A 25,754-nucleotide genomic window follows, 5' to 3' on the forward strand; every position below is an offset into this window, starting at 1 on the left:
CCACCATTGCCCTGATATTTGTATGTCTGGTGTCACACATGGAGAAGAGGCGAAGATTACACCCTAGAAAATGACCAGGAAATGTCAGGCATTGACAAAGTGAAAAGCTGCCAAGTAATTAGCCGCCTCTGAGCTCAGCTCTGCCATGGCTGGTCAAATCTGGCTTGGCTATGTCGACCTAACACCACAGGACAGGGATACTCAATGAAATTTCTCTGCCTTTCACAATAGGTCTGCTAATTGTTTTTAAGGTCTCACAGTTTGAGAACCTGTGAAGTAAAAGAAGTGACTCCTCCAGTTTATGTTTGGTGGCCTGGTGACACAAGGTAAATGTTGTCTTCCTTAAATGACTATCAAGAAAAGGGAATCTGCAGCACTACAGGTGAGTCCCTTTGATATAGAGGCACAGCTCCTGTTCATGCAAAGAAATGCAATCCCTTTTCCCTCAGTTTAAGGTTAGGTAGTGCAAGTGCTAATTTAAGGAAAGGTACTTGAGAAGGGAAATCCATTCTGAGCTGAGGGAATACAGTCCCCACTGCTATGCTCGCAGCCTTTTCACAACGGCTTTCCAGAAACAGTTCATATCATCTGTTTTTATTACCAACTGCAATGAAGCTAACAGCTTGCATTAGGGTCATTTTGACAGTGGGTGGAAGGCCTAAACTCTGTGATATTCAGACTGCAGTATCTACTAGCACAGGTTTTTCACACTCTGTGTCTAATTCTCGCCTGGAATTAAATTTCACTTTACCACAGTGTAAGCCAGCCTTCAACTGGGAATACAACAATTTGTATCTCTTTGCACAGTGCAATGTAAAGGAAGATCTGTGTGAAAAAGGATTATCTAATGTACACCCTAACTAAACACAACTGCAAAAGAAAGCACACAACAAGTGGTTATTTGCTGTTCTCTGCCTTAGGTATTTGCATGCTGTGTTTTGTTTTTTTTAACTGAAGAACAGAGAAGGATGATGTCACTGGGGTTTATCCCTATTTTTTTGTTTATTTTTAGAAGCAGACCAACAAATAATCATGACCTAAATTCTACAAGACAGAAGTGCACACAAGCACATTGTTACATACTAGAATCTATTTGAGTTCGGGCAATTTCAGCAGAACTGTACACATGCATCTTCTTTAAAAGCAGACTACAAAAAACTAATTTACCAATACAGTGAAAATAAACAGTAAGGTCTAATAGGTCTAGTATTTAAGACAGGCAGTGAACCCAATCTTTTGACTTCTTTGTTTTCATACAAGGATAATGTGGATATAGCATTAAAATTCAGACAGAAATCTGTCAAAGGCAAAAAAAATAAGAGCACTTTTTAAGTGAGCACCAGTTTTATACTGTCATTAAAGTGAGGCTGAATTCCGGATGGCACAAGCTCCAAACTGGGCATGTGCGGACCCTGTTGTCTCTTGTATTTAAATGGAAACCGCTGCTGCTGCCCTTTGCTAAGCTGAAGATGGAGTGAAGCAATCTGAAGCTCTAGTGAGAAATTCTGCACTGGATCTCGCATTATTCCAGAGAATCTGGCAATCTGCTTTACACAGGAAAAGGTAAATTGGCTGACTTGAATACAGAAGAGAGCTTTTCTTTCTTTGTTTTTGCTTAGATTTTGTTCACCTGAATAATCAGCCTGTTCCAAGGGGGATCTCTTGTCCCTTTGAGTACCCCAACAGCACCAAAATCGTGGAGTCCTTCAACGCATGGAATGACTCGGAAGCCAATGCCTACACACTGATGGACCTGCCTCTTGGAGCCCCGACAGTAAGTGTTTTCTGTCACTAAAAGCTGTAGTAAGTAGTTCTGCTGGCGAAGCTGGCATTTATAGAACTGTAAATGGACATTTAAGCAGCATGTACACATTTAATGCTGTAATGCAATAGTGAACAACATAATGATAACTTTAAAATTTCCTTTTTATTCCTTTAGCTATTTATTTACTGCAGAAAGGACTGTAGAAACAGTGTTTTTCAGCAGTTACATGGGCAGAAGACAGGGAGGAATGTCTAATGGCAAAGTACTCCAAATATGGTGCAAACTATCAAAACAACATGTTCTTGCGCATTAAACAGCTGTTTAGCAGTTCAAACACAATGCTCTCATGCTACTATTCAAGATGGAAATACTTGTAATTTCTGTCCTAGTCTGTAGGTGCAGTGAAATGCTTATGTACATGTTACAGTTGTTATTTGCAGTTATCCAAGAGAGCTGTTCAGAAAATTTTCCCAAATAAAGTTCTATCAAAGCTCTTTCTCAGCCGTTAAGTACTAAACAGAATGAAAATTTCCTTAGAAGTGTGAAGGTGAGAATCTGTTAGGATGACACTTATGGATGGAATTTATTTGGGCATGCTGAAAATATTCTCCATTCTACCCCACAAGCCCCAAACCGAAGGAGCTCACAAGTCCACTTTCTGGTTGTGTATCTCAGCATACTTTAGGACTACGAAGTTTTCTTTACCTGCTCTTTATACAAAAATCTCTTTAAAACTAAAGAATAGAAAAATGACCCAAGCTAATTTTTTGAGCTTTTAAAAGCTGAAATGCAACTTAAAATCTTGATGTGGTCACACCAGGTGTTTTGGTATGGCCCACATAACACTGTGGACACTTAAAAATTGTGTGTAAGTTTCAAACACTCCCAAATTTTTTTATGCATTCAGGATGTTGGATTGGGTGCTTCAGTTGGATCCTAATTTATAATGAAGGACCAGTAAATATTTTATTATTTGCATAGTAAAAATGCAGTCTTTTTATTTATTTATTTTTTTAATAAAACCTGACTGTGTGGAGTGTATTACAGAAAATAAACCGAGAAGTGTCCTGAACTGAGGTGCTTACAAATAAATTAGATGGATAACATATGAAAGAGGATAGATAGCAGAACACAGCAGGGAGGGAGAAGAACTGGAAAGCACATTGCAAAATGGAAAAGGATTGCAGAGACAGTGTGTTTTATAGCGGAAAATGAAAACCGGATTTTTTCCTTATCTGCTAGAAGAGGTAAATAGCTGTCTGTTTCTTCTGCCTAGGTCAAGCAAAAGTGTTTTCAAACTTTTGCATTTTAATTTGACACAAAAATTGGTTTAAGAGAGTTTCAGGACTGAAAGCAATATGTGCTGCTTGTGTTGAAATTAAATCCGGGAGACAGGATACAAAATCTGCTATCCAAATTGCTCAACAGGACAAACATCGTCTATGGAAAGCCCTGCTGCCTATTGGAAAGAGGGCTTAGCAGTTGGCGTCGCCCTCCTGAAACCATAATTGAGGTGGGATTACACTTCTCTTTGTGCTGCCTGTCATCATAGAGCAAGTGCCTACAGAGGCAACCTCAGAAATCAGAGCAAAGAGCTGTGAGGCAAAATAAGTGCTCTCAGTTGTTTGAGGCCCCTTGTAGGCAGGCAGTACAAACACTGCACGTAGAAACCCTAGGAAACTACAGTATTTCTGTTCTGATAAATGCTCTAAACTATATGATCTGTTGTAATGAAAAAGGCCTAAGACTTCTATTGGTTGTGTAAGTCATACTGTGTAAATAAGTGGCTTCATTACCTGTGTTTGTAGGAAAATTAAGAACAAAGAAACCTGATACATTGCCAAAGTCAACGTGGGACTGTTCAAATCCCTAAATGACTTTACGAGGATTTCTTCTTTCCCTATAAGTATAAATTAACCTTGCTTTATACTCTTGCCATTAGGAGAATGTGAGGAGTGGGCTGTATCAAATAAAATCTATATTCAGTACAAGTATTTACATGCATGGCCTTGTTCCTGCCACATCACTATTAGCTTCAGCAGGACTTCAGTAATCAGGTGATATTATTTTTTTTCTTTGTCTGAAAAAGAACAGATTTTCCCCACCCGCCCCCAATAGTAGTGGAACTGTGTTCTTTGCATGTGGATAAGCAAAAAAGGACGACAAATATTTTTCTCATGCTATGGGCAGTGGGGTTAGGCTTGGACTTTCAACAATGGTATGTCTTCTACTACTAGAAGTTAGTAACAGGTGAAATGGTTTGGTTGTTTTGTGATGTGGTTTTTTTTTTAATCATTTATTAAATAACTATTTAGAAAACCTTCTCTTTAGAAAAATGTGTATAATAAACAGATTCCCAAGACAGAATAGATGCAGGCATCAAATAATCCTGAGTTTATCTGATCTGGACTTCCCTCTAACCTGGGCAAATCATTTCAGAATCATGGTTTTGTCCTAAGTGCAAAGTGTCTTGCAGAGTCTTGACAAACCTCATACTGAAATATAAGTTTTGTCCTACACTGATGTTTCCTGTAGCTGATTCATTTTTTACCCCTTCTCTGCTTGTACAAAGCCTTAGCAGAAGGAACTGTGTGCTGCCCTCCTGCTGAAGAAGCTGGCTGGCTCCTCACATTGGCCCGCTAGAAAGAATTCTGCCTCCTTTGTGACCAGCCGTGGCAGCAGACCATAAATATAGAATAACAAGGCCCCATGTTGTGCTGCAGCCTCTACAGACAAGTCCAGAACAGCAAGGATTTACACATATTTATCTATCAGACATTTCATTTTTTCCGGAGTCCCAAAAAGCATCTCAAGTTTGCAAGTCTCAGTCAAGTTTATTGAATGGTAACTGAAAACACAGTCAGCTGTGATTTAGCTGTTTTCTCGTAGGCAGTAGACAAGCATTCCTTTAGGGAGAACAAAAAGCATTTTAAGAAGGCAGGGTGCATTAAAGCTTCCTGTTTCTCTCTATTCTAGTGTTTCCATAAGGACACACTTAAACCTGCTGGAAGGAAATACACTAACACAGAGCAGCTTCTAACTTCATAACTTCTAGCCACCAACTCTACTGAGGCAAATGATAGAGTAGGATTTAGAAAAGGATTACACCTGCATATGGAGGATAAAAATATCCTCCACTAAGATAATCCTTTCAAAGGGATAACAACCCTGTTTTAGGGTAAAACCCGACTGCTGGGAGTCTATTCTGAAAATGAAATTCCCATGTGACTGTTCATCATTAATGTTTCACAGCTCTGTGAAACAGCCAGTCATGCCTAAAGACAGGTTAGTGTTTTGTCAGGAATGCTGGTCTGAATCAGTGTGTCACTTCCCAAGTTCCTTACCACTCCAAAATTGTTTATTTGATTATGCAAAACTACAGTGTAAAGAAATAATAAATAATAAATGACATGCCTATTAGATTTTAAAAACACAAATTATTTTACAGTTCTAGATAAAGGCCAGTTTTCATATATACCTGAAGAATATTATAAAACTTGCTTTTAAGGTTGACTAAAATGCTGTCCTTGGTTAGAAAGTATGTTATCCAACTGACCCTTGGTACTTACTGTGAAGACATTTTGTTACATTACAGTTACTACCTTGATGTCTTCCACAGATTCCATGACTGTTTCCTTTGCTTGCTTGGGAAAATTGCATTATTGATACTGACTGTTAGGAAGTTGGTGCTTTCCAAAGAATTGTTTCCTACAGAATTAATACCAGTCTAAGCCACCCACAGCACAGTAGGCCCATGAATATACTGGCACCCAGTGGTCCAAAGCCTCAGGTACAAGCATCTTCTATTTGTTGACTCAGGAAAGCTGTAGTCCACTGTCCATGTACTGGAAAATGTCCAAAATTTAGCTTCCAGTTCAGTTTCTTTGTGCATCCGGTGATGTTTTGAACCACGTTACATTAAATAAACTGTGGTGTTCTGTCACTTGGGGGCGAAATAATGAAGTGCTGCTTTTGCCTGTTCATTTTTCTTTATTATAAGGTGTTTATAGAAAGAAGGCTGAACAGAAAAACATGCATGGCAACAATGCTATGTGTTATCAGTGCCACTGAAGTAGTTGTTCAGAGTATCCTCAAAGGACAGTTGCTACAGTGGGGATGGCAGCAGTGGAATTTTTATTCTTTCTTGCCAACCAAGTACTTATAATGCGGGATGACAACAGAAAACAGACTAAACACAGCTAATCTGCTGGAGAAACTGAATAGGTAAAAGCTTTGGGAATTATCTCATTTCTTGATTAACTTGCTGACCTGACTTCCTCTAGCACTAATTTTTTCCCCCTGTTCTTTCTTTTGGCATACAATTCCATTAGAAGATCTAGAGCTGAACAGGCAGGTGTTTTCATCTTCTGCTAAGGAAGCTGTATGCACGCAGCTCTGTGATGAATTTGCAGTGCTCAGGCCTGATCTAATGCCTTGTCAGTCAACCAGCACCTTTCTTTGACTTAAGCTTTGAATCAGACCAGCATTTCCAACCAAAACAGCAAAATGAACCTTTAAAATAATTGTCTTTTTCCTCTTAGAAAACAGCCAGAGTTGGACCCCATGGTAAAAAAAAATCTCAGGCCTACAGGAAGTGCACATTAAAATGTGATTTTATTGCTCTTTTCTACCGATCTTTTATTTGCCCATATATTTGTTATTATTTATGTCCTATCACTGCTCCTATATAACTATTTTTCCTTTATTTTTTTCACACCTGACATTTTTATTTATATTTCTTTTAATTTTTTTCGTTGTTCTTAGTCCTCCACAAATTTAATTCAAATTAAAGCCATTTTAATCTGTTCTTAGCCAAAACAAGCTCCTTTAGTTGCTTCATTTCTGTTACCGTGATCAAGTTCTGATTAAACGGATGGTTACACGGAAAAACATAAGAAATCCCCATTCCATTAATAATCATCATTAACTCTATGTAGAACAGCAATTAAAAAATGTTCTAGCCACAAGGCTAAGGAGAAGAGAGAAACCCCAAACCAAAGAACTTGATTTCATTTATTTAAAACTGGTTTATCTCAGGCTGTCCCTCTCTACTTGCTCTTAGTATGGGATTTTGTTATTTTACAGGCAGCATGTTAAGCGCAGCAATTACTATCGAGGCAAGATGCCCATTGATGTTCATGATGTGATGCCAACTTATTTGCTGCAGGAACCTGAAAAATAGTCATGATACTGTCATTCAGTTAGTGTGTCAGCCTAAACATTTTCCTCCAATTATAACAACACCCAGAGCTACCTTTTAACTCTTGAACATCAGAGTATCTGTCCAGCATTTGATTACTGCTAAAGTAGAAACCTAGGGAGCATGCTCTAGTTGTTGAGGATTGCTGTGGGCAGATCTTCAGCACACAAGCAAAGACAATCTCTTCCAGAATTCCAGACACTCCTGGGGTTCACCTCTTGACACCAGCACACTGGTTTTAAATATGCACTGTCTCTAGTAACTTCAGCCCAATCTCAGAAATACATTCAGAAGTAATATCTGCCTCTGTTGTCTGAAAATACCCGTTTCCTTTCGTAAACGGGATGTCATTAAAGGCATTTCTGCATCACACTCTAACAGTGAATGCCAACTACTAACACAACTGTAGCTTAAAAGGGAGAACTTCATACCTACCTCTGTGCATTTTCCTCCTTTCCTGCCAGTGACCTTCCTTTTCCTGGGAAGGAATGATGGAATATGACAGCTGTGCCACCCCCTGCCAGCGCTGGTGGTTGGAAAGAACATATCCAGCCTCATAGCATGATTTAAGCTTGATACAGGCACAGACCTCGGTACAGTCAATTCCCTTGCCCTCAATCCTAGGCCACAGACAAGTTGACAGGTTTCACAGCAGGCGGGCTACAAACAATATCTCCTGAGCAATTCCCAGCCCTGGTGCAATTCTCATAGCTCAGCAGCTGAGGAATGCCATGGCCACAGCTTGCAGGCTTGAGTTCTGAGCAATGGCCATGGCATGCCATTCCAGAGAGAGTGCCACCCTTTAACAAAAGCCTGGCTACGAAGAGGAGACTGGATCTGTCTGTGCAGATGAATGAGGATGGGGCTTGCTATTTTTCATGGGTCCATTAGCTGGTTGGAGCTGATGCCAAGACACATTTAGGACAGTAGCAGTTGTACAGAGGTGAGTGGTTACATCTCCTTGCCTGACCTTATATCAAAAGGCAGCAGAACAGTGATGGTTTGGACAGCTGTTCTTTTCTCCTCTTCAATTTATATCAGGTCATCCTACTTCCTGGGTGCTACCCTATTGTTTGCCTCATTACTAATCTGGGATCACTCCGCCTGAAATGTGTTTGTGGCTTCTGATACTTCTCTAAAAAAGGTTTTAAATTACTATTTAAAATGCTGTAGTTTTCAGACTTAGCTACTGTATTTTGCTATGAGTTATTAGTTGATTAAATGCTTTGACCAAGTGCTTTATCACATACTTCACAGAGCAAAATACCTTCATTCAGTGCGGAGCAAAAACAGAACTGGTATGGAAACCAGGCACAAGGTATAAAGGATTTTTTTTTTTTGCTTGCTGTATTTTTGCATTCTTGACCATTTCTTCTTCTAGAGAACCACATGCCAGCTTTTTCAGTGAAGTCTGACGATGTACTTATGACCTCTTGTTTATTCCACAAAAGATGACAGTGCAAGATGTTCCTGGTGCCTTTCCTACAGTGGATGTCCCAGACCATGCCCATTATACAATTGGAGTAGTCATTCTTCTAGTGGGGATCACAGGAACTCTGGGTAATTTCCTGGTCATCTATGTTTTCTGCAGGTATCTTTCTTTTGGATGTTTTTTTTTTTTAAATACTCAAATTTACAAACAGTACCTTCATTGTGCTCTGCAAATGCAGCTCAGGCATACTATGAGACTACTACACAGACATAGTAAAATGCACCAAGAGATGTTGCTATGGGGAAAAAAAAGTGGCAACCTGCCACTTCCCTGACTTCCTCCAATTAACCATAAGCAGAGACAAATTGTTAGTGACATTGCAAAGAATCCCTCAGATATGGCAAGCAATAGGAAAGCAGCCAAAGCAGAAACCTTCCAGTGATTTTTTTTCTACTGGCTGAACTATTTCTGCACTGGTCTGATGGGATGTTTTGCACTGGTGTTTCCTACATATCTTCTCTAGTTTAGATATTTCCTTTCTCCTGCTGCTTACTACTCAGTTTCTTTTCCCCTTCTGTTCATTACTGGCCATGTCTCTTGTTTTCACATTTTCTAACACTTCGGTTATTTCCTTTTAACTGAAGCCACATTCCAATTTTTATATCTGAAGGAAATTGTATCTCTGACAAAAACGTGGTATTTTCACCATTTCTGTTCACTCATCTTGTTTCTGTTTTGTCACGCTGGGGCAGAGCATTGGCATGATGTCCAGGCCAGTGAGCTTCTACTTCATGATTGGTCTTTAGGCTCTAATGTAATAAACAAAAATAACGGAAATTATATGCTAATTTGGCTGTGTTAACTTAAATCACTGGAGTGTGGGTGGCAGTCTGATTTTCAAGACTATGTTTACGTGGTGTGTTAAACGGCAGGTTTCATTATGTGCATTAAGAGTAGATACCAACACTTAAGTGTGAATAACATGGCCTTAAGAACAGAAAAGGTGTTGGCATGCGGACCAGATATGTGAGGATGAAGCAGATAAGCCACCTCAGCTCTTTGGCTGGTCCCACACAGGAAATCCAGTCATGGCAGTTGCACTGGAGGACACAGTTTGTCTTCATTTGAAGATGTTATGAAGACAGAGAGGGATACTGATAGCAAGGAAACAAGTACATCAGAAGTTTGGAGAACACATCAGATGCCTACAAAGCAGTCTCATGTAATGGCAAACTGTAGCTGCCTGAAACAGAAATATGTTCAGTAACTTTGTAGACTACTGAACAAATACAAGCAGCCCATAAGCATCTTCTAATAATATCTCCTTGCTCCTAAATCGAAGGATAGTTGAGAGTAGTCCTAGTGATTGATTCTGGATCAGTGCAAAGAACTTCCATTTATTCTGGTATTTTTCAATTGTGTCTAAGACTGAAAATTTTAGAAAGGAGCTAAAAAGTTACACTAAGCCCCAAACTGAGGAGCTCTCAGTTGAGCTTTTATGTGTACCCTTTAAAATGCTTTACCATAGTAGTATGAATAACATATACAGGCAGGATACACTGAAGGCTCGCTGTTGATCTCTTTAAAGTCAGTGTCTGGGCCAGTGAAATGAGTGTCATAGAGACGAACTGATGTAAAACAAAATGCTTAATGTGGTACATAGTGAGTTTGTTTAATCCCTGGATTTGGAAGTCACTGTTCATCTTATCAGCAGTAGAAAATGCACTCTCCTTCCCCTGCTTAGCATGACCCAGATCCAGCAAATCCACAGAGTACAGCAAGTTTAATTTCCTGTTAATCACGGACACGCAGTGCACTGGGTCAGGGTATTTAAAGAACAATATGATTTATCCTCAGCACTGAACTGGTTATCAAAACAATCCTTTAATGTGAACAGGAGTATAAGAGTGTAAAACTGAGCCTTGCTTATGTTCTCTCATGAGGGAACCGAGAAGCACTCTGCTCCAACTTGCTATGTAGTTTGCGTTGATATTTGTGAAGCTGTCACAGCTCACAGTAAAGAGTAACGCCACAATTCACAGTGCAGAAGTGTTTAGCAACTTTCCTTCTGATCTTTGTAGGAGCAGGAGCCTTCAGACTCCAGCCAACGTTTTTATCGTCAATCTAGCTATTAGTGACTTCCTGATGTCTATCACGCAGTCTCCAGTTTTTTTCACCAACAGCCTCCACAAACGCTGGATTTTTGGTGAGAAAGGTTTGTATATATTCTTTCTAAGATATCACTAAGTATGTTCTTACCATAGTGGTAGTTAATCTATTATACTATTGTCTTATCCTCAGGTACACTTGCAATATGGAGAATATTTCTCAACATTGTTTCAATGTTGACACAAATGTTTGAACATTTTTGTCTGGGTGCAGTGAATACCTTCCCACCAGGGTGAGGAAAATTACAGACATGAGATAGATGCAAAAGCGACATTAGCACTGTAAGACACAGGACTAGTCTTCTTGCCAGTATTCTTCCCCAGTCATCTCACAGCTTAGTTACTGGCAGAGTCCTATGACAAAGAAGCACAACCCCGCAACACACCAGCTTAAAAGCTCTTCTTGGACTTGCACCCCGCAAGTGAGGCAATAAAGCCTGGCAAAAGTGAGTTTTCACAACAGACACATTAACTGAACATTTCCTGGGCAGTAAGAAAACGTGGCATGAAGCTGCTTTCATTCTTCCTATATAACTGTAGTAAGAGGAAGACAGAGAGGGAGCTCAGAGAAGCAGTTTTGCTATTTTGTTCTCTGATGACCAAAAGCAAAAAGCGTTCAGTTGCATGCACGTTAGAATAAAATTAAAAACAAACACCCCATAAAAAACCACCAACGCCTGCTTTTAGTCATTAGGTTGTTTGAATAATTAAAATCACTCATTAATATATTCATAGTCTGCATATTTACTTGACTTTGAGATATAAATGGATCCATAATATCAAAGTAGCTATAAGCCATTGTTAAGTAAAACAGCTGTTTCTATGGGAGCTGCAGTAAAACTGGACTTAAACAAGATATTAATGACGGTTGAAATGATCCCACTAGAAACATCAGAAATCAGTGAGTGAAAATACGTTAAGTATCCCTGTCTCTCCAGCAATTCAAGCAAATAAAATCTTTGAAGTTTTTTTCCATGGATAATGTCATTAGCAAGACAGACAGCAGACTTGAAATAGCATTACAACTGCAGGAAAACTGAAATTCCATTGCTGCACAAATTCCAAAATACATTAGTTCACAAGAAACACAGACTTGAACTCTCCCAGAAATTAATTAGCATGGGTAGATTAATTTCACTGCTACTTCTGTCATCTTCATTGAAAGGCTGTGAGCTGTATGCCTTCTGCGGAGCTCTTTTTGGCATTACATCTATGATCACTTTGATGGTGATTGCCTTGGACAGATATTTTGTCATCACAAAACCTCTGGCTTCTGTTGGAGTGACGTCTAAGAAGAAGGCCCTAATAATCCTGGTAGGAGTCTGGCTGTACTCTTTGGCTTGGAGCCTCCCACCCTTCTTTGGATGGAGTAAGTGAAATAGAATACAAGTTTTTTTTCCCTCATAGCACTGGATTAAAGATCAGTTACAGTTATAGAAGAGGGTTGAATTAATGTCTTTCATACTAGACTTGAATAAATCAGTTTGAAGAAAACTGATAAAATACATATTGAAACTGAAGATCTCTGGTCAAAAGAAAAAAATCCAGTGTTTATTACAGCATACCACATGGCTATGACGCTTTTCCTTAAGCTCATTACTTACTGAATAAAGAACAGTAGACAAAGTCAAGGCCAAAATTTATGAAGGATGTATCTGCACACCTGCTTCTGTTGAGCCAATATGAAAGTGAAAGAAATTGGGTTTTTTCTGATCCCTTTTTTCCTACCCAAAGGCACTGTGTAAGATAGTCCTGTCGATCTAGATTTCTTTATAAAACAGGAATGCAGTCTGAGTATTTTGTGCAAGTACATCTTCAGTGAGTCTTGGCTGTGTTCTAGATGGGCAAATTGCGCTAGGTGTTGGTCACATTCTCCTTTCAGCCATTGATATCTTCACTAAGGCTTCCAACAGGGATAGCATTTAGCAATAACTACCTTATTACTTTGCTTTTGTAGATGTGAAATTTATGTCTGCAAATTGGAACACACATATAGCATCTTGACCCTTGCAACTTGTAACAAAGGGAGTTTCTGTTACTCTTTGTCGTTTGAATCTGCCTCACTATCATATATCTGTTTTCTGTGAGCCTCTAGTTTCAGTCAGTATGTTAGAAAGAACTCATCATTCAAAACTCCTGCTCATTATTGTGCTCTCTAATTCCAGAAGAGAATGTGTCAGCTCAGCTGAGCTGAGAATATAGCAATGTTTGATTTTCACAAAGGATGCTGCAACCAACTCAGTCCCTGAGTAGAATTTCAGCAGATTTTTGTTATTGTCATTCTGGTCCCTCATGAAGCACATTTAAGCAGGCAAACTACAATACTGGGAGAAGCAACTTTTAGTTGAACAAGGAGCTGTTAGAATGACAAAATGACAATATAGTCTTACATTCTTAATAGGAGAAAGTGGAATAATTGCTTGAAGGGTGTTATTACCTTGTAATTAGATTCTAATACTATCCACAGTACTAACTCTCATATGGTAATTAGATGCATATGAGCATATCTGGTACAATATGCTTAAGAATTCAACAGAAAATATCACTGTAAACCATGCAAAGTAAAATGCAAAGGTAAAAAGTTATTGCTGTTAACAATTTCTTTACTTCACAGTTTGACACAGTTCCTTTAAGGAGATTATGTTTTATGTCAGGCAGAATATTATGTATGTATGTGGCTTTTTTTCACTTGTACTCAAACTTTACTTCAACAAAATTAATTTGATCTGCACAATAAACCTCTCTCCTTTGCACAGTAAATTATCTGCACAAGCTTAAAAAACTGGTAGCTAGAGCAATCAGTTTCATTTCACTCCTTGGGAAGATGGCAAACTGACATGACATGACATGAAGACATTTAAAAACAATACAGGTTGCATCCAAGACCCACTGAAGTATTCGGAGAGATGCCATTTGACTATGTTGAGCTTTAAACAATATTAAGAACTAACATAAAATTATTCACTTTTCCAATATGAACAAAACAGAAATACAACAGGGCCACACAGTAAAAGGAAAAAAAAAAATATGAGGTACTTTAACTGAAGAATCATGTATGCTTTTAAACTCTTTTTCCCTCTAATAGAAAAGGACTAAATGCCGTGTTATTCTGAGTGTTTTTCTCTAAGTCTTGGACTCAGAATAAGCGGCAATCCATGGCTTATGACTTCTCCTGCCTTTTTTTTTCTAGGTGCGTATGTTCCTGAGGGTTTGCTGACTTCCTGTTCCTGGGACTACATGACTTTCACACCATCAGTCCGCGCCTACACGATGCTTCTTTTCTGCTTTGTCTTTTTCATTCCTTTGATTGCTATCATATACAGCTACATCTTTATATTTGAGGCTATCAAGAAGGCCGACAAGTAAGTAGTCAACAATCTTCAGTTTTTGCCTTCTGCTTAAGTGACAGCTTCTTTTCTTGAAACAAAGACTAACAGAAGAAAATTGGGAAGCTTTTCAATTTTAATTTGTTTGCACGACTAAGACAGGAAACTAAAAAAGAATTCCGTCAATAGCCAACATGGTAAGAATTGTGATTCTTGGAAAACCATTCCTGAATGTAAACCAGAGCTGTTCAGTATATTGTCTAACGACATGGAGAAGGGTATGAGTAGCAACAACAGAAATCGGAGGGATAAGGAAGGACTGCAGAAATTAACCAACCAAAGGAAATACTATGAGGACATCAGAGACATGTAACAACAGTGTATCAACAACTATTCCACAGAAAAATAGGTGGAATTGAACTACAAATCCCATGTTTAACAAAGGGTGAAAAATATGTAAAACATTTTATCACAGGTCTCTGAAACAAAAACTATTGTAAAACTAAAGGCCAGTGTCTGCCACTACATTTGTAATCTGCAGATATCTGTCTTGCAGGTATCAGAATATCTAGTCCCAGAGCTCAGAAGCACAGGGCAAGAGGAAGGTAGCAAAATCAGATCAAGGGAAGTAAAGGCTTCTCTAACTATATTTAATATTGCATTGTTCAATTGGCTTGAATGCCTGATTTACGTGGAAATTCTTCTGGTACAGGACTATTTTCTTCACTGAGGCACAAGTGAATTTTGCCATTGATTAGCTTAATAAAAGTGGATTGAATTGTGAACAAGCTGTCACATATATACATTAACACACATTAAAAGTGCATGACTTTTAGCATGAAATAGCATAAAAGTAATTGTCGCCCCATTTTATGAAGCTATTGGCTCAATTCCCTACCTCCTCTTTTTTTTTTTTTTTTTTCTGTTTTTGTTGTATGGTTATTTCCCATAGGTCTATCCAGACATTTGGATACAAACATGGAAATAAAGAATGCCAGAAACAGTATCAGAGGATGAAAAATGAGTGGAAGATGGCCAAAATTGCACTGATTGTCATCTTGTTTTATGTCATTTCATGGTCACCATACTCTGTTGTTGCTCTGGTAGCTTTTGCTGGGTAATTATCAGCAAAGGAATATTCAGTGAAAGCAAAAGGTGTGAAATTGTAGAAGACAGATGAAAGTCAAAGCTACCTGTCAAGTTTAATGCCTGAAGTGCATCCAAAACATTCATATATTTAGGAGTGACAGTTAACAAATGAGGCACATGCTGACTGTGACTTTTCCTCTCAGTTTGACTTAGAAAAAAAAAAAAATCAGGAAGGTTATTACTGGCAATATAACATTACCGTGCTCATGATTTCTGAATGCAGATTCTCTATGTTGGGTTATTTGAATCATATGAACTTTATTTAGCAGCAAAATGCTATATAAGATGCCCAAAAAGATCCACTTGGGCTGACTCTCTTTTCTTCCTTTACTTACGAAAGTCTGTTCATTTTTTTGTGTTACAACAAGCTGCTTACATGTATAAGCTAGTTCAAAAATAGTACATACTTTCTTCTGACCAGGACCTTATGAGTTACTTCAAGTTGTCTTCAAAAATCAACTGGCTGATAGCAGCATGGAAGATATACATCAATTATAATTCTTTTATCCTTTAGAGTCACATCACCTGCATATATGCATGGTCACAGTAACACATGAGCATAACATGACACGTGAAAATACTTTCCCTTCACTGTTTAGTTCAGAAAAATACTTCCCTTTCACTTCTCAGTTCAGATCAGGCAAAAAACAAAGTTTGAATCGGAAAATAGGTTTATCAGTCATCTGACCCTATAATGCCTCATTCTGCATACCTATTTAGGAATACATTACTCAGCAAGTATATCTGCTGAGTTTGGAACAGATACTCTGATGAATGCACATTCTCTTATTGAAGGCTGACTTCGTCCCTAGAATAAATAACATGGGAATTACCACCATCCTGAGTCATAGTAGTGAACTGCTGTGAGAAGCCCCAAGAAAATCATGTTTCTCAGAAATGCAGTTAGGTTGGTGTTGATCTTTACAGTCAAAGGATGCAAAATTTGTTCTCTCACTGTTTGGGTAGAGAACTCCACCTTTTACTCTCTCTGGAGCACTAAGGAAGTATTGTGCTGTCAGTGTACAAGTGCATAGACTACACAGAACTCAATACTAAATATGTAATACATTATACATTTGCACTACTCTAGGTATTCTCATATCCTAACACCCTTCATGAACTCCATACCAGCCGTGATTGCCAAAGCTTCTGTCATCCATAACCCAATTGTTTATGCCATCACTCACCCCAAATACAGGTAAGTTCACTCTTAAAAGCTATGTTTAATATTGCAAAGAAAACCAGACAGTAACTTGGCACTTTTAGGACTACAACCTGAGCTCCACTCCATCTGCCCATTTTACCTCTGCAAGACAGCTTTGCTTTCCCCAAAAAAAAACTTCTTAAAGCCATATAAATATCAGTGGAACTCGTACCTAGAACAAATTACTGTACAGATGGGAATTAAGAGATGTTTATGGATACTGATCTGTACTTACAGATTACAGGATAAAAGATGGAGAACTTCCCACTCCAAAATAAAGCACCATAAAGTTTTAAACTATCGATCTGTCAGTGTTGCAAATAGCAGTTTGTTAAATTAACCAGGCCAGTGAGAGATGCAATTCCATAAAGTCAAGCTACCTCTTCCCTTCCTTGTTTTGTGCATCTTCCCCACCTTTCTTCAAGCTTTCATTTTTCAGATAGTATTTCTTCTGAGTTGTAACAGCTAGGGTCATTATAATATCAGGTTTAAGATGCAGGCTGTGAGATCTAATGGATAGCAGCAAAACCATAAACATGTTGCTGTTTCACCCTTTACAAAGACGTGCTGGGGAACTGAACAGAGAAGAGGGGAACATGAACATCTGAGTGGGGAAGGCTTGGGAGGAAAATGAAAGCTAGGCAAAAGAATTTCCTTGTATTGCATATGAGGAAAGAAATACTGTAATATAAGCGCACTTTTTATCCAACACAGATAGCTGGCAAACAGATGTGCAAGAGGAAGCTAGAATAGCTGCTTAGGGGAAGATTAAAATGATTCATTACGTGGTACTTCCACAAGGTTCAGTTTAAAGAGACAGAATTTTATTTTTGCCCTGATTAAGCTGAAAGCAGATAAAACATCATTTTAATAGCTCACTTCAGTTTGAAGAGTTATACTTTAATGCTCTTTTCTGCCAAGGAATAAATTTGAGTTCTGCAGAACACTGTGAATAAATGATCTTGCAGGGTGATTATATAGGAGGTATTGGATGTCTGGAAGACTCTTTTTGTACCCAGTAATTTTCCAGTCCATGCAGCATCAGTTCATCTCTCTGAATAAATGCATTGTTTATGATGACTGAATTTTTGTGCTAACAGAAAAAAAATCTGACTGGTTCTACCTCTCATCCATTAGAAAAGCCATTGCAACATATGTTCCTTGCCTTGGATCCCTGCTGAGAGTTTCTCCTAAAGACTCACGGTCTTTCAGCAGTTACACCTCCTCCCGACGAGCAACTGTAACCAGCCAGTCTTCTCAGATAAGTGGGCTGCAGAAAGGAAGAAGGCGACTGTCTTCTCTCCCTAACAGTGAATCAGTAAGGGAGACAATTCCCATACATCCATTTTTAATTGGAAAGCAATTCATTTTCATATAAAGTCTTTCAAAGTGGTAGATTCTTTAGATGAAAGGCATCATGGTGCTCATTACAAGGGCTTCAAAGAAAGTAGAGAGACAAAGTGAAATAAAAGACAGAAGGCTGACATGTAAAAGCAGAATGTAGATCTTTGTATTCTTGATGGTTTGTGACATCGAAGAAAGAGCGGAAAGATGGAACAATAGAAATTTGGAAAGGGAAGCTTAGAGTCAGAGCACCCTTGAAAGTCTGATCATACTTCCCGGACATACCTGTCTGACCACAGATTTGGAGGCTTGTCACACACACACAAAAGAAACTGCTGCTCACTAAGTAGTTCTCTAGGGAAAGCAAGCTTGTAATGAAACAGATAATGCTTTCTGAAAGTGAAGTGGGCTGTATTTGGAAACATTCATCATCAGATTTAGACAAATCAGTAAATCCATTACAGAATCATTCTCACAAAAGACCTCAACAGCTTGCTGCTGCCAGTCTAAGTGAAGCCAAATGTTTTGCACAGCAGCTGGAAACAGGGCAAATATTTGTTATCCTATGCTCCCTCTTGCAACCCAAAATTACATTACTAAGTAACTAGGCACATTAGTTAGTTCTTTGCAATTGTTTTAAATCAAATTTCAAAATATATGAAAAGCCATGATTCCCTCAGTGATTCTTTTTCACAGTCAAGATAATCATTGTATCTATTCCAGTCAAGTGCTGAATTCTGACAGTTGTTTTTAACAGTAATATTTCCATTTCTTTGCACTCTATATCTTTTGACTTCTTGGTCCCATCAAAATGAAATTATTCTGGCTAGTAGCCACCATTAAGGAAGAATGTTTTAAAACTGGCTCATAAAACCCAAAACGTCTTATATTGCATCTCATAGATTGTGAATCCCGATTCTTAAAAAACAACAGACTCCTTCAGCAACACCGTGTGTTCTTGTAATGCTATCAGTGCTGGGGAAGGGGAATGATACAATTCAAAAATTCGTTTTTACTTCGAAAAGCAACTCTTAAGACTCAAGGTAGAATAGGGGAATGGAGCATGAACATTACCCAAATTAAAAAATTCCAAATAATTGGCATGCTTCAGTCTGGAATTTTCTATGAGCCTTGAGTATATCTGGAACTTGTTCAGAACAATGATAAAGTCAAGTTTTCCTGACAAAAATATGTTTCCCTTAACTATTGGATTTGACCATATCTGACTTATTAGCAAGTAATATCAGTTCAGGTGAAGTAAGGGCTCAAGTTGAAAAGAAACTTGCTTTAGTGCTCGCTGATAATTTATTTCAGGCTTTTTTGCATCATATGGGGCTCAATTAAACTATAAGATTTGAAGACATACATACACTCAAAATCCAAAAATGCAGTACCTATCCTGCCATGTATTTAATGTTGAGGCTGGTCATCAAACTGTAAGCCAATAAACTATCTTTATGCATTTTTTTCTACTCCTGTGCATGCAAAGATATTCTGCACCTCGGAAAATCCTGAAGAAACAATTTCCAGACAATTCTTTTCAATGAAAAGGAGCCAAGCTCCAGAACAGGTGCTCAAAAAATAAAGTTGCCTCCACTTTAAAATTCAATCAAATAGGACTGTAAGTGCTAATACACTCTATGCAGGGAAAGAGAAGCACAGTACACATTAAAATAAAAATGCTGTGAAAATGGCCTAGTCCAACTTCATTCGCTTCAGCAGGAAAACATATGTTTAGATTGTCCTTATGGATGTTTTGTTATGCTCTTCTAAAAAATCTTCCATGGGGACATTTCAGTCTGGAGACACTTCACTCTGTAGGTTCATCTCAAGAGTTAGAAAGCTGCTTCTGAAAATACCATCTTGATTGTCACTGTTCCAAATTAAATTCATTTTTCCTTCCCATGCTTCTGTGTCGCCCTCATCCTTTCCCACAGTTACAGGAAAAAAGATCCTGTTCCTCCTTAGAAGCAATCAATCTGTTATGTATTAGAATCCTGATTAGTGACGCTATATGACAATTTTATCTAAGTAGTAAAAGACTTATCAGGCCAATTTCTCCAATTCCATCAATGTTCAGGTTTTTCTACACCTCTTATTATAATTTTCTTCTTTGGGGAAAGTTTATCAAAGTATCAATAATTGAAAGTATCAATAATTGCTTTAAGTATTTTCAAGCAATTATATATGCTCATCTAATGGAAGCTACATGGAAAGCACAGAGATTGCTTATGAAAAACCCTTGCGGCATGAAAAAAAATTAAGAAAGTATATCGCACTGTTATGTTCCCCCATTTTAAGGCAAGGTGCACTGCCAAACAGAAAATAGGCTGGTTTGCCATGAGCTGCTCATCACAACTCCATCAGCTGTTTCATTGTTTCATTATGATCTATAGAATTCAGTGAAATTCTGTGATTCCTCATCATTGTAGTGAAAAGGATGACAGAGTGAAGAAAAGGAACTTTTTGACTTACAGGAAATTCTGGTGGATTGGGATTTTTTGTCTTTTAATTTTTCTGTTTTCTCATTAATTGGAACAAAGTTTATAAAATCAGGGCTCCTTCATGAAACAAAATATTTCTGAAGAACTGATTCTGCAGTCCCCAGACATCTCCTTCTATTTAATTCTGCTTCCAACCACACCACTTTGGCCCTATTTCCTCCAAACGCCTGTGCTTCCTCATTGCGTATTTTATGGAAATACTCTCCTCAGAGCTACAAGGTGCATCAGAGAAGTTTCAACAACAGTAGATAAAGAAACCCTATTTTGTTTGAAAATTTGCAGTGTATCCTGTGGAGGGAAAAAAAAAAAAAGAGTAAGGCAAATTTTAGACTCAACAGACTTGATAGTTTTGTTTGTATCTCTTATAAGCAAAGACTTCATGAAGTCATACATGGCATAACTTTTGTGAAATGTCTTTTATATTGTGTCTGTCTCTTTTACAATTCCTGTCTGGGTAAAACTGATCCTCATGGGGCAAAATGGAACAAAGTCTAAGGAAGCTAAAGTGATTGTTTTTGCTGTACTCATTTTAGGACTGTACTGACACAGAAACCGATACCCTCAGTGTGTTCTCCAGACTTGCTAGCAGGCAGATTTCCTATGAAACAGATAAAGACACAACTCAAACTAGTGACCTAAGAGCCAAAACTAAACTGAAGAGTCATGATTCTGGGATATACGAGAAGGTAAAAGACTGCAGAATATCTAAATTGTCTGACAACCGGTAGGTTAACAAATCTGCACATTTTACCATAATTAGTAATGAAGGTTCCTGCCAAGAAGATGGAGATAACCTATGAGTTAACACAATCGGTAATGACTTACAGGCTGTAAAAGGTCATCAGCTTTTTATTTCCACCCTGGTTCATTATTCAGCTGTATTCATTGTATTTCTGACAAGCAATGGTGCTGGTTTACAGAATTTAGTATCTGAATGGTATGTTGTCTTGTGTTTGAAGTGTGTATTCTGTAATATTTGTATTTCACTGTCCAAATTACTTGGTCAATCTTTCTGTTATCTCACCATTTGCTATCAAATGAAAACATATGATGAAAGGTAAAAAACAAGGCTATATTTAGCATATCACTACTTTTCAGTCAGTCCTCTGCTAACCCCAGTTTTCTTTTTACTGTACTTTGTATTTTATATATGTAAAATATTGTGACATACCTATATGTCATTTATCTCTTTCTTATTTGTGTCCATTTTTCAGACACCTGTAGATATTGAAGATATATCCATGGAGGAACTGAATGCCACAGAGTACACTACTACATCTACTGTAAGAACTGTTATTTTAACACTTGGAATGGGTCTAACTAACCAAGGGAATAAAAACTAATGACATTCCCAGTCTCTGAGGGCAAATTAAGTTATTTTTTGAGTTGCAAAAATTAAATGATACTCCCAGGAGTATATAGAACAAACATGAATACAAAGGGTAGATCATTGCTGAAACTAAGCAGAAGGAGAACACATACTACAGGGTTCTCCTTTAAGTCCAACCACTTCAAGGAACTTGAATATTTTTTTGAATTCAGTAGGTTCCCTGATGAGGTCTGTCATTTTCTTAGTGGAGCATGGAAGCATTCATTTTGTGCCATCTTTATAGAAATAATATACACAGTAAGCTGAGACAGCCATTCTGATGGCTGTACCTCTGAGACAGCCATAGTCTTGTGGCAAGTACTACTGTGCAAATTGACATTGTTAACTATTTAATGTTCTGTTTTGAGTAGCAGCAAATATTTAAAAAAATGCAACTTGGAGGAAATCAAGGTAAGTTTTTGAAACATGCCATATCACTTATTCAGTAAGATGTTGTGTTTGTGTCTATTTCTTCTTCTGTGTATCAAAGCTACAGCACACTGATAAAACTTTTTTGATATCTGCCACAAGTGAGTTGACTTGCTCTAACTCTTGACAAATAGGGAAATAAAAGACTTGACAGGTGAAAACAAGACAGTTTTATCTTTGCAGTATTAACCCAAATGTAATATAAACAAATGACCTTAGTGTTAGTATTAAGCTATTGCTAGCCTGATTCTAACACACTAATTTTTTGGTCCTGTGCAAGTGACAGCTAATATTGCTATTGTCAAAAAACACTTATTAATCTTTCCCTCAATTCCAGTTTTCAATTCACTCTCTAGTGTGCTTCCCCCTTCAAACTATCCATGCTGTTATCACTACATTATACATTACCTCCTGCTCAAATGAACCTAAACAGTCCCTCTTTATGGACGGACTTCTTCCTTCATTGAATTAATAGACTGACTGAGCATATTTACAGCACTTTTGTTCATAGTCGAATGTTCTGTCATTAGCCTGGTTTTCATCAAAGTAGACCAGCTCTTAAGTAGCAAATGCAAAGTCTGTGCTTTAGTACATTAACTTGTTTAACATGTTGTTTTTTTTTCTTTTAAATATTCAGGAAAAATTCAAAAAATGTTTAAATCTACTTTTTCCTCCATCTTTTAAGTTTGGTTTTGAGTTAGTCGTGGTGATCAGCAAAGTGCTTATCTAAATATATGCAACTTTTTCACAGATGATGCAACCTGATCTCCTTGTAGATATTCGTGTTTTCCATTTCTTTTAAATCCTTTAGAGAGGTGAAAACCTGAATGGTATCGAACAAAGAAAAGGAGAGTCTCACCGCAGACCATTGGCAGCCCAGATACCCAGCATTACAATAACGTACAGCGATATCCAAGGAGGAGAGCGGCCCTCTGGATACAACTCTGGTTTCCTGTATCCAAAGATCAACAGCCATAAGCAGAACAAGAAGTCCAACAGCTAAGTGAGTGGTGAAAACCAGAACGTCATATTAGCCAATACCTCTGGAACAGCTATAGACCAGCTGAATCCAGAACACCTCCCTACATTGTTCTGAAATGCTCCTACACAAACACAAGACAAGCAAGGAGAAAAGCAAGGGGAGTAAGCTTTTCAGCATCAGAATTCTCTCCAGTCACTCACTTCTTGAACCGAGTCTCATTGTAATTTTGTTATCCCTTTATGCAGCTCATGAACCAATTTCTTCCACTTGGATTTTACTCTGCTCAGGTATATTCCACCACTGTATGGATCTTACCTACAAGCCCCCTAGGATTAACTTGAGAGGAAAAGGAAATATGAGATTCAAAACTGACCTTTGTTCACTTAGTGTAGTTTTAACTTCAAGGCTATTACAGAGCTAAAGCTGAGAGATTTTGGGAAAAACATACATTACTCCCTGAAGACGATTTCTTCATTGTTGTGAAGTTTGTCAACCAAATGGAAACCTAATCACAGAGTCTGTGCTCCCTTCTCTCATAAATGACACATTTTCCCTAATTTTCTTCTACAATCCAACTAAAAGGCAATGCACTCGAGCAGTAATTTGAAGTCTCAGATCTTTATTTTAATTTCTGAAATTCTGGGGGAAGAGAAAGGAACAACACTGAGGACGAGGCTACGGTCCTTTCCATGCTTTTCCAATGGTCGCTTAGAGACCAGTATAACCCACTCTTAGCTAACCTCTCTAGAGCTACAGGCAAGTATTAGGAAACTCCTGACTTTCCTTTAGGAGGTTTCATAAGAAGAATGCAGAATTCAAAGCAGCGTTTATACTGAAATGTCTTGTAGTTAAGTCAATAAATCTGCCTTCTCACACCACAAAGTGGTTTACATTTAGATGTGCTTTTCTAAAGTACATCTTGGGAGGAGAAGGGTTAGTTCCCCCAAAACAGTTGTTCTAGAGATGAGTGGAATCGGCACCATCTCCATTTTAGCATTGTAATAGAAAAAAGATGGAAAGGAGCTATTACAGTTCTTCCCTTCACCTACCACAACTGCATATTGTCTCCAGGCAGAGGGCAATATTAAACTGATAATATATACAGCTCGCAATAAGGAGAAAGAAGGGAGAAAAAATACCATCTTCAAACAGGAAGTGTGTTCAAAGATACTCAGCAAGTCTGAGGAACTTTATTATGACTTACTGCTTAGGCTTTTAAAATTATTTAAAAACATAAAGCATGTAATTCTTCCCACTCTTTATCATGAAGGCTATTCACACCAGTCAAAACTGGGAACAAATGCTAGTGAATGCTGCCTATTTCATACAAGTCAAAAAAGGCTGAACCTCTCAAGAAAATAGGTCAAAACTCACACATGCTGTTTTGTGTGTTAATAAGATGTGCATGGTATGTACCCTTAAAAGCTAGACCCTTTGCTCCTGTCATGATTTTGTTCCAAATAGTATTCTTGAAGACTATTCTCTGCACTCTTTTGCATTCCCTTCCACTTTTAGAGGACATAAAAAGAATGCTTCCATGGCTAGAAAAGCCTTACAAATCCACAGCATGTTGTTCTCTATATCCTTCAACTCCAACACGTACTGGAGATTAGTTTGTATCTATAAAAAGAACTACAGCTGTTCATGCTCATCTACTTACAAGACGCTTGAAAACCCACATATTAATTAGGGAGAATTTGTTTGGGAGCACTTCAAAACTCTTGTGTGAACTCCCTGTGTAGCTAACAGCTTTGCCTTTACCTCTACTGAGACTATAAAAATCGTTCAGGAGAAAGCCTACAAAATTCATTTCACCTGAATAACTCTCTAAGTGATTCACATTGTAACCCCAGTGGCATTTGAAATAAATCATTATTAGTTCATATTTCAACTCATCTTAGCAGCTTTATTTGCGTCCTGTATCCTCTACTTGGCAGCCATTCTTTCTGCTTTGCTGTCTCTTTACACCCTTTAACAGAGATGACTGATTGGATTAAAATAATTTAGGACTGAGATGATTCATATTTCAGTTTAAGTCAACTGTACAGCCTGTTCTGCACTGGAGAGACCGCCTGTAGTTTACCATGCACTTGGGTACGTTCCAGTGACTTGGAGGTTTGAAAAGACCCGAGCAGAACTGAGGCGCTCCCCTTTGGCCTTTTGTGCTACAGCAGCTGTTCACAGAGCAGCCTGCTGGCAATGACAACAGCAACCAGTGCTGTGAGTTAATAGATGAGCTCTTCACCTTGAGACAGCTCTCATGGGCTCAGGCTCAAATTCAGACTTGGATCACAAGTGAACATGTTTGGTCTGATCATCCAAGCAATTCTGCAAAACTGCTGAGCTACCGGTAACTATTGGTGATCTTGCAAAGAAGGAGCCAAGACCCAAGGTAATAAAAGGCTGTTGAAAGTCAATAATGAAGTACCCAATAAGGCAGCTATCACAAGTTGCTAATCTTTCAAATTTTCACATACTAACAAGAAACTTTGTGTGTTTTGCAGGTTACAGCTTCATTTTCAGTACTTTTGGAAACTGTTTTGTATCCACCAGTGTACTAAAAAGTATCATCATAGTAACTGAGTAAATTTTCATACATTCTCAGGTAAGACAGAGTAGCAAAGAGAGTTTTTCTTGAAGTCACATGCAAAACCAACAGTAAGCTTGGCATTCAGAGAAAAACGAAGGCACCTCCAATACGTTTTAGGTGTTTCTACAGCCCTTTAGGGCGTAACATGGGTAAGTCGCATGTGCCCCCATTCTCCTTGGTGTGACTGGTGCCATTTTTTACTAAGGCAGCTCCAAGAAGCGCTGCAATGTGGCCCTCATCCTCTGATCCCTCAGTGAAAGATATTACCACCTCAGTAACTCTGACAGACACC

General features: G+C 38.2%; 2 protein-coding genes across 2 annotated transcripts in view; one reads left to right on the forward strand and one right to left on the reverse strand.

Annotated features, from left to right (window-relative positions):
- The window catches only part of WAPL (WAPL cohesin release factor), a 133,909-nt gene that overhangs the window by 105,937 nt on the left and 2,218 nt on the right, over positions 1 to 25,754 (reverse strand). The gene's annotated exons all lie outside the window — the stretch shown is intronic.
- OPN4 (opsin 4) lies at positions 331 to 24,851 on the forward strand. Its single transcript, XM_071811558.1, has 13 exons — positions 331 to 382; positions 1,620 to 1,774; positions 5,301 to 5,303; positions 8,417 to 8,556; positions 10,479 to 10,612; positions 11,731 to 11,934; positions 13,756 to 13,927; positions 14,844 to 15,008; positions 16,131 to 16,238; positions 17,382 to 17,562; positions 20,626 to 20,778; positions 21,307 to 21,375; positions 22,702 to 24,851. The coding sequence occupies exons 1-13, from the start codon at positions 331 to 333 to the stop codon at positions 22,891 to 22,893; spliced, it is 1,728 nt and encodes a 575-aa protein (XP_071667659.1). The 3' UTR covers positions 22,894 to 24,851.

Source organism: Patagioenas fasciata, chromosome 8, assembly GCF_037038585.1.
Source record: "Patagioenas fasciata isolate bPatFas1 chromosome 8, bPatFas1.hap1, whole genome shotgun sequence".
Classification (NCBI taxonomy): Eukaryota; Metazoa; Chordata; class Aves; order Columbiformes; family Columbidae; genus Patagioenas; species Patagioenas fasciata.

What these genes read in the sequence shown, in the direction of transcription:
- OPN4 (XM_071811558.1), top strand. Translation starts at nt 331, where the DNA reads ATGTTGTCTTCCTTAAATGACTATCAAGAAAAGGGAATCTGCAGCACT. An exon ending in GCTATCAAGAAGGCCGACAA is followed by an intron (nt 13,928 to 14,843) that starts GTAAGTAGTCAA and finishes TATTTCCCATAG; the next exon opens with GTCTATCCAGACATTTGGAT. An exon ending in GCTCTGGTAGCTTTTGCTGG is followed by an intron (nt 15,009 to 16,130) that starts GTAATTATCAGC and finishes GCACTACTCTAG; the next exon opens with GTATTCTCATATCCTAACAC.